General features: G+C 53.5%; 1 protein-coding gene across 1 annotated transcript in view; it reads left to right on the top strand.

Annotated features, from left to right (window-relative positions):
* DNAH17 (dynein axonemal heavy chain 17) overlaps positions 1–8,954 on the top strand; it is a 117,731-nt gene that overhangs the window by 61,977 nt on the left and 46,800 nt on the right. The window contains exons 42-51 of the mRNA XM_012802834.1: positions 29–311; positions 397–570; positions 761–968; positions 1,311–1,476; positions 3,733–3,835; positions 4,839–4,986; positions 5,362–5,453; positions 6,434–6,595; positions 7,108–7,272; positions 7,446–7,637. Coding sequence (XP_012658288.1) covers positions 29–311; positions 397–570; positions 761–968; positions 1,311–1,476; positions 3,733–3,835; positions 4,839–4,986; positions 5,362–5,453; positions 6,434–6,595; positions 7,108–7,272; positions 7,446–7,637 — 1,693 coding nt within the window. The remainder of the gene's footprint in view (positions 1–28; positions 312–396; positions 571–760; positions 969–1,310; positions 1,477–3,732; positions 3,836–4,838; positions 4,987–5,361; positions 5,454–6,433; positions 6,596–7,107; positions 7,273–7,445; positions 7,638–8,954) is intronic.

The raw sequence follows: 8,954 nt of genomic DNA on the forward strand, positions 1-8,954 counted from the left end.
CGTCATCTGGCCTCTCTGCCCTTCGCAGGGTGGTGAGCAGCTGGATCGAGAGGCGCAAGGTGCAGTCGGAGAAGGCCAACCTGATGATCCTCTTCGACAAGTACCTGCCCACCTGCCTGGACAAGCTGCGCTTCGGGTTTAAGAAGATCACGCCGGTGCCGGAGATCACCGTCATCCAGATGATCCTGTATCTGCTCGAGTGTCTGCTCACGGAGAAGAACGCGCCGCCCGACTCGCCCAAGGAGCTGTACGAGCTCTATTTCGTGTTCGCCTGCTTCTGGGCCTTCGGTGGGGCCATGTTCCAGGACCAGGTGACAGACACGGGGACCGCCGCCTGCACGAGGTCCCCGCAGCCCTCCTGGGCCGGCCCTAGTCCTCCTTTCTGTTTCTTAACAGCTTGTAGATTATCGAGTCGAGTTCAGTAAGTGGTGGATCAACGAATTCAAAACCATCAAGTTTCCCTCCCAGGGAACAGTTTTTGACTACTACATCGACCCTGACACTAAGAAATTCCTGCCCTGGACAGACAAAGTGCCCAGCTTTGAGTTGGACCCAGATGTCCCACTGCAGGTAACTCCCCCAAAGTGATGGCCACTGGCCAGTGATGGGAGCAGGACTTAAGGAACCCGGGGCAGGTGTCCATGTGCAAACCGTCCTCAACAGTGGGGCCTCTGAAGCAAAGCTTGGGGCTTAAACCACTAGAGTCTGCACACGGGCTGAAGCACAGCCTAGGGGTGACAGCTCCCACCCTGCCCCCCAGGCCTCTCTGGTCCACACCACCGAGACCACCCGCATCCGCTACTTCATGGACTTGCTCATGGAGAAGGGCTGGCCCCTGATGCTGGTGGGGAACGCGGGGACCGGCAAGTCGGTGCTGATGGGGGACAAGCTGGAGAGCCTGAACACAGACGACTACCTGGTACAGGCCGTGCCCTTCAACTTCTACACGACCTCGGCCATGCTGCAGGGTGAGGCCCGACTGGCCGGGACCACCTGAACCACAGCCAGGACTCCCTCTTTCTGGTGGTGGTGGGGTATTGATGATGGGGGTGTTGATGGCCAGTCGAGGGGGCAGGGCCCACGGGGAACATCTCAACCCACATGAGAGGTCCGAAGCCTGGCAGGGAGCAGGGTGTCCATGCCCTGGCCCTGAGCCACCAGCCTTCCACGGACTCCCTGGGCAGGTGTGTGGGGTGAACCTGAGCCTTGGTGGCTCCCACATCTTTCCTCCAAGCCCACTGGTGGGGTCCTGCCCACCTGACTCCTGGGCTTGGGACAACAGGGTATGGCTGACCTACAGCCCTCTCCAGGTGTGCTTGAGAAGCCGCTGGAGAAGAAGTCAGGGAGGAACTATGGGCCCCCAGGCACCAAGAAGCTGATCTACTTCATCGATGACATGAACATGCCCGAGGTGGACAAGTACGGGACAGTGGCCCCACACACCCTCATCCGGCAGCACATGGACCACGGGCACTGGTGAGGGGGGCCAGGGATGCAGGGATGGGGGGAGGTGGGGCGGGGCTGCAGGACTGGGATACATGTCTGGGATGGGGGAGGTCACTGCACAATGGGGGGTTCTTGGGGCAGGGCCATAAGGCAGAAAAGTGGGGCTACTGGACTATAGGGTGAAGGCAAGGGGCTGGGACCAGGAGCTGGGTGAGTGATGAGAACATGGTGGGGTCACAGGGCCATGGGCAGCACCCACAGAGGGGGGATGGACACCCTTCCCTGCCCCCCCCCCCACATAGTTACAGAGTAAAGGAAGAGATCTGAGAAAAAGCTCAGTCACAGGGGTGCCCCGCCTCTCCATCTGGGTCAGAGATGCCCTGGGGAGGCCTTACAAAGCCAGAGGCTGGAGGCTGAGGGGGCACTGGCCATGGGAGCATCCCAGGTGGGGCAGAGAATGCCACATGCACAGGCCCTAAGGCAGAAGGGACCTGAGGAGGCTGATGTGGCCAGAATCTGAAAGCCGGAGGCACAGGTGCCCAGGGCAGCTACAGCCAGACTCTGGGTCCTCTGGGTAGCTGGACAGCCGAGTGTGGACTCTCCCCCAGTGGCATCAGGAGGCCGAAGGTGTTGAGTTTAGGTTTACACTTTGGAAAGAAAAGAACATCCAATCCAGTTGTTTCTTAAGGTAAGTAGACAGGCCCAAACCTGGGCACTCTAAGACCAAAAGAACCCCAGAAACTAGTCTGTAGGTTCCAGGAGCCTGCCCTTCCTGCCTGGAAATGGAGGCACAGGGCTTAAGTTGCCTGCTCAAGGTCACAGCCCTGACAAGTGGCAAAGCTGGGTTTCAAGTCCAAACATGTCTGACTTCATCCTGCCTTTCCCCAGCAAGCGACACAACTCACAGGGCTCACAGGACACAGGAAGCCAGCAAGGACAGTCCCTGGTGCATGGTGTTAGAGGCGACTCCCTTGGGGAGGTGACAAGCCAAAGGTGGACATCATTCCAGATGACTGAAGTAGAGTAGGGCAGAGAGCTCTAGGGAGAGGGAGGCAGGACCAGACACTGAGAGCCACAGTCCCTCTCTGCAGGGATCTGCGCAAGGCCCATGGGCCCTGAAGCCCGGCCTTCACTCACGCAGGCCTCTTCCAAGCCCTGGAAATGGCTTCATAGGGTTACACACGCTTGTAAAAATTGCTCAGAGTTTTGTTGTCTTGTCCTTAAAGAAGGCCCTCCAAGTTGTTACGCTTCAGCCCCAGTCCGCGCCTGCTCATCAGTTTACCCGGAAGCATCTTCAAGAGGGTGGCACAGTCAGATGTGAGCTTTTAGCACCTCCTAGAACAAGAGAGAAAGCTGATCCCACAACAACGCAGGAAGGGGGCCTGGTCAGTGGGTCTGTCAGGAAGTGGGAGGAAGAAGCATCAACCAGAACCACCCAGCACCCAAGGAAGGGCCCCAGGCAGCGTGCACACCTGTAAGCAAAGGCGTGCTGTGAGGTCAGAAGGAAAGGGGGGGGGGTCTCCATGACCCGGAGGACGGCATGCCTGGGGAAGGGCTTCTCAAACAATGGCGTCCAAAGCATAAACTGAAGGGCATAAGCTGATTCCTGTGATTTACATCAAAATTGAGAAATTCTGTTCAAGAGACACCATGGACAGACATGGGGGCGGGGGGGTAACCAAATGGGAGAAAAGAGTTGCAGTGTCTAAAATTGGCAGTGGATTGATGTCCGGAATATGCAAGGAAGTCCTACAAATGGAAGGAGGAACAATTCCCAGCACAAAACGTGCATCCTGGGGAGAAAAAACCCAAGGTCCTGAGTGCCCAGAAAGAAGCATGAACTCCTTGCCATCATCCAAGCCCTGACGTCAGGAGATTACTCAGCCTATTTACTGATCACGGCCGTCGATACTGACAATGGTGACAGTAGTGTTTATTGCAATCTTACTGTATTTCAGGCACCTTCCAAGGGCCTCCTCACGTGTCAGCTTCTTTAAAGCCGCCTAACACCTCAGTGTACAGGCAAGAATCCTGAGGCATAGAGAGGTTAACCAACCGGCCAGAGCCCCGTCGCCGCCTGTGACAGAGCTGGAACATAAACCCAGGCCCGCCCTCTGGGCACCCTTTCACTTCCCATTCCAAAAGTGTTTTTGAAAGCATGAAGATAAATGGGCTGTTCCATCTATAATCGATGTTTTTTGAGGTTCTGTTATAACCATACACAAAGCGTTCTTTCCAGGCAGCTCCTCCCAGTGGTGCGAGGTTTACACTGGTCTCCCCCCTCAGGTACGACAGACAGAAGCTGACGTTAAAAGATGTTCACAACTGTCAGTACGTGGCCTGCATGAACCCCACTTCCGGGTCCTTCACCATTGACCCCCGACTTCAGGTAAGCAAGAGGCCAATGTAATGTCAGTTACCTGCCACGGCCCGAGGCTTGCATTTGGCAAATGAGAATAAAAGCGGTGTCCTGGGATGTTGGTGCTGCAGGCTCACATCCCCTGGAAAACTCCTCCACCCTTCAGGTGGTGTCAGGAAACCCCAGGGCACGGTGAGGGAGGGAGGCTGGCCAGCCTTCCTCGTGACCCCACAGCACTGCCAGATTAAGCGAACCAAAATGCAGGTGCCCATTAAATCTGAATTTCAGATGAACCACAAATACTTTTTTAGTATAGATATGTCCTAAACAATACCTGGGCATCCTCACACAGGCAGTCCCCAAGACCGATGTATGACCCGAAGTTACAAACGTACCTGTTCCAACTTACACACAGGTTCAACTTAAGAACAAATCTATAGAATATTGTCTCATTCATAACCCAGGGACTGCCCATACTAAAAAAAAAAAAATGTATTAATTGTTTATCTGAAATTCAGATTTATGCCTGTAGTCCCAGCTACTCAGGAGACTGAGGCAATAGGATCACTTGAGCCCAAGACTTTGAGATTGCTGTAAGCTATGACGCCACAGCGCTCAACCCCAGGGTGAGTTAGACTCTGTCTCAAAAAAAAAAAAAAAAAATGAAATTTGGATTTTGGGCATTGTGCATTGCTAGTGTATCTGCAGCCCCACCCACACAGACCTTACTTCCCAGCTGCCTAGGCACATGGAGGCCTGGGACAGTTAAGCCCAGGCCTGTGCTCTGAGCGGCTCCTTTGCCACTGCCAAAGTTTTTCTTGAGAGCATGAAGTAAATTTGGCCGTTTCACCCATAGCTGATGTTTAACGTGACTTTACCACATGCAACGCACAAGAAGAAAATCTGTCCACTCCAACAATGCCCCAAAGACGTTAGTCAGTGAGAAAGGGTCTGCTCTCCCAAGAAGGTGGCCCCAGCCATGGGCTGGTCCCCACGAGCTGCCTGACCAAGTCTGTGGTTGGTTCCGGGGCAGCGCCACTTCTGCGTGTTTGCTGTGAGCTTCCCTGGCCAGGAGGCCCTCACGACCATCTACAACACCATCCTGAGCCAGCACCTGGCCTACCGCACAATCCCCATGACCATCCAGAGGATGAGCAACCAGCTGGTGGCGGCAGCTCTGGGTGAGCGGACTCGTCCCCTCCTGTCGGTAAAACCTACTGTTTTATGGGGCTGATGGGTTGTCATATTTTCCCCTGGCAAATATTTTATTTATGTTTTTAAATCAATATTTTTAATTGATGCTATGTTTCCACAGGAGATGTTACGAAATACAATCGCTGCGGGGGGTGGGAGGCGGAGGTGGAGCATAGGAAATTTAGTATACAGGAATGACTTAGAGTAGAGAGGCAAACTTCCTCCTCCTTCAAAGAGCCGTGCAGATTTCTTACTTAAATTGTCACCATTTCATAGTCCATTTGCTTTAGAAACTTTGAGCTCTGCACTTCCTGGGGCCATTAAGAGTGCCTAAGAATCGATGTGCCTTTTTCCTATAACAGCCTTGCATCAGAAAGTCACGGCCACGTTTCTGCCCACGGCCATTAAGTTTCATTACGTCTTCAACCTCAGGGACCTCTCCAACATCTTTCAGGTACCGATCCTGTAGCTTCACGTCGCTCCCCCCTTATAGCCACGTCCCCAGTCCACAGGTGCTCTTCTTCTGCCGCTCTGAGGAGAGAAGACAAAGTGAACTGTGGACGGATGATGGAGGCGATGGTGATGGTGGTGGGTGATGATGGTTGTGGTGGAGTTGAGGGTCATGGTGGTGGTGACGGTGGAGATGGTGGTGACCACGTTGGTCGTGGTGGTGACGATGGTGATGATGACGCTAGGGATGATATTTTCTCTCATTTATTGACTGTTTATTCCAAGTCACAGAATGGGTTCAGCCCCTCACACTTCTGTCTCCTCCTCCAAACAACACATGAGGTTGGTGCTCCATCCCCATTTTACAGAGCGGGAAGCTGAGGCTCTGAGATGTTAAGTCATTCCTCCCACATTAAGTGCCACATCCTCAGAGGCCCCTCCCTATCCCACACGCTGTCTCAGTGCCCCGTATGCACACCCATCATGTGCTACACCTGCCCACTAGAGTGTAAACTCCACAAAGGTGTCCCGATGTCCCCACAGCCCAGAAGAATGCAGACCCTCAGTAAGCACTTGTCGAACTTGTCCATGGTTATTTGGTTAGTAAATGGCCAAGCTAGGACTAGACCCCAATAAGCCTGGTGCAGGGCCCAGGTTTGTAACCTTCTGCTCTGTGGCCTTCAATAGTTTGGTCCCTGTATGATCAGCCTCCCTGTCCCTTCTCCACTGTTCACCCCATTAGAGGCTGAAGTCCTTAATGTGCCTAGGGAGGAAGAGTCCCCTCATGTCTCTCAGACACAGTCTCTGGCCTCCAGGATTTGCACAACCTCAGTGATCCGTGGCTTCCCTAGCCCCAATTAAATGTTATGCCAGCAGCTTAATGGATCACTCCCCAGGGAAGTGACCACTTCCTCATTTCATCCGTGTACGGCCCTCAGTTGCCTCTGTAACAGCTGAAGATGCTGAGCCCTGTGTCTTGGGCAGGGGCTCTTATTTTCCACGTTAGAGTGTCTGAAGATCCCACTGGACCTTGCCCGGCTTTGGCTGCATGAAGCTGAACGAGTGTATGGTGACAAGATGGTTGATGAAAAGGACCAGGAAACACTGCGTAGAGTCACCATAGCTTCCACCAAGAAATTCTTTGATGTAAGTTAAGCCATCGGGTTCCTCTCCTGATCCCAGAAGGCTCCCAGAGGAAAGGGTATCTAGGGCTAACGGGAACCCCCCCGCCTCTTGGAAGCGCCATGGCTGGGGTGAGAAGACCCATGTTAGGGTCCCCACGAGGACTCCATCACGTGGCTGTGGAGCTGAGTGAGAAGGAACTGGCTGCTCAGGAGGTCAGGGTGGGCTGAGCTCCCTCTGCCCGCTGGGATAGGGAGAGGCCCTGCTGAGTGCAGCGTGCCCTGCTGGTGAGTCCTGTGCGTTCTGGTGGGAGCATTCTTCAGGCTGTGTTCCTGATATTGTAGGATGGAACGTCCCCCGCAGGATTCTGCCCAGCGTTTTGCTGGACCCACAGCAGCAGTGGTTTGGGCCCCTGAAGAGTTGGTCTGGCATCTGAGGGACCTCTGAGGCCACCTTGGCTAGGTACTAGGCTGCTGTTAATTATCTGTGTAGTCCTAGTGGCAAAAAAATAGACGTATCATCTTTTTGTTTTCTAGGATCTTGGCGATGAACTCTTATTTGCCAAACCAAATATCTTCTGCCATTTTGCTCAAGGGATTGGAGATTCCAAATACTTCCCTGTAACTGACATGGCGCATCTGAACAAGCTACTTGTAGATGCCCTCGACAGTTACAATGAAGTGAACGCCGTCATGAATTTGGTGAGTGTGCTGAGCTGACCGCAGGGGCCAGGGACCGCAGACAGAGGTCTCGTCATGGGATCTGCAGGGCGTTCTCTGGAGCTGCGCTGCATGACCCACCCCCACCCCCAACGTGCTGCTGATGGAGGAGAGCCACGTGCTGTGAGGTTGAGGCTGCTCTCCGGTCTCTGCAGGTGCTGTTTGAAGATGCGGTGGCTCACATCTGTAAGATCAATCGCATCCTGGAGTCTCCCCGGGGGAACGCCCTGCTGGTAGGGGTGGGTGGCAGTGGCAAACAGAGCCTGTCCCGCCTGGCGGCGTACATCAGTGCCCTGGACGTGTTTCAGATCACCCTCAAGAAGGGATACGGGATCCCCGACCTCAAGGTGAGAGGCCACTGTTCCAGGAGCTGCCCTTTGGGGAGGGCAAGTGGAGAAAAATTACATCCCTCCCTCTTGCAAAACGAAGACCCCCAGCCCAGAGAATATGCATGTCACCAACAGTCCTTTATCTAAAGGGCTTGTATCTTGAGAAGTAGAGACCAGCGCACACGCCCAGCTGGCTCTGAGTCCAGAAAGTCAGCATTGATCATAAAGCAAAGGGAATTACTGCCCTCAGTGACTAGAGGTTGACTGAAGACTCGAGAGCCCCCGCTGGGGATCTAGCTAATGCCTGGGATTTGGGACAGCTGCATTTTGAATTAAATAAACATTAGTGTAAACAGGTCTCCCGTGCCCAAGGCACGCTGCTGAGGCTTTTCATTGATTTCCTGTTCCTGAAAATTTGCTCTCCCAGGGAACGGCAAGCTAGTCAAACAGTATCAGCCCCAAACAAATCAGAGCAGTGCTTGAGACGAGGCCAGAAATTGATTGGCCCACGGTACAAAGTGATGTCTCTCTGTACTGGTGCCGGGGCTGCTTCTGGGGGGCTAGGATGATGCCAGACCCCGGGACAGCCCTACGCAGACTGTCCCTGCAGCACACAGCCCACAGGGAGGTAACCACTAGCCAGGTGGCTTTATCAGGGGGATGTGGAGCCCTGTCTAAGTTCAGCCTCCTGGAAGCCAGGGCTGTCCTTCCTGCTTCCTGAGGTGAGCCTGAGACCCACCTGCCAGGATGTTAAGGCACATGGCACTGTGCCTGGGGCCTGTGCTTCTGCAGACTCAGACCGTCCCCCTACTTGTTTAGTTTATCAAACTATATGAACTTTGGGGCTTGCTTTACCCCCGGTCAACTCCAAAAGAGGAACCTTGGTGACGTTTCTCTCCAAACAGAGATTTGGGGGAGTCGGCCTTGCTTCTAAAGGATAGAACTAAGCCATTTGGGTTGCCTATAGTGAACATATTTGGAAGCCTTTTAAATAAGTACAGGAGTCTACAGAGAGGCAGACCACCAAAACCTTGGAAATTCACATTAATGCTTGGATGATGGGAGTCTGGCAGACATTTCTTAATGTGGATAGACATGTAAGCTGGCGTATTTGTCAAAAATAGCAGCCCTATTGCTACTGCTTTGTAACATGTTACTTCATGTTTTTCTTCCAAGATCACTGTAAAATCCTTTTGTCCAGGCTCGGCACCCATAGCACAGTGGTTACGGCGCCAGCCACGTACACTAAAGCTGGTGGGTTCAAACCTGGCCTGGGCCAGCTAAACAACAATGACAACTGCAACAAAAAATGACCAGGCATTGTGGCAGGTGCCT

Source organism: Otolemur garnettii, unplaced genomic scaffold, assembly GCF_000181295.1.
Source record: "Otolemur garnettii isolate 467f Iridium unplaced genomic scaffold, OtoGar3 scaffold00018, whole genome shotgun sequence".
NCBI lineage: Eukaryota > Metazoa > Chordata > Mammalia > Primates > Galagidae > Otolemur > Otolemur garnettii.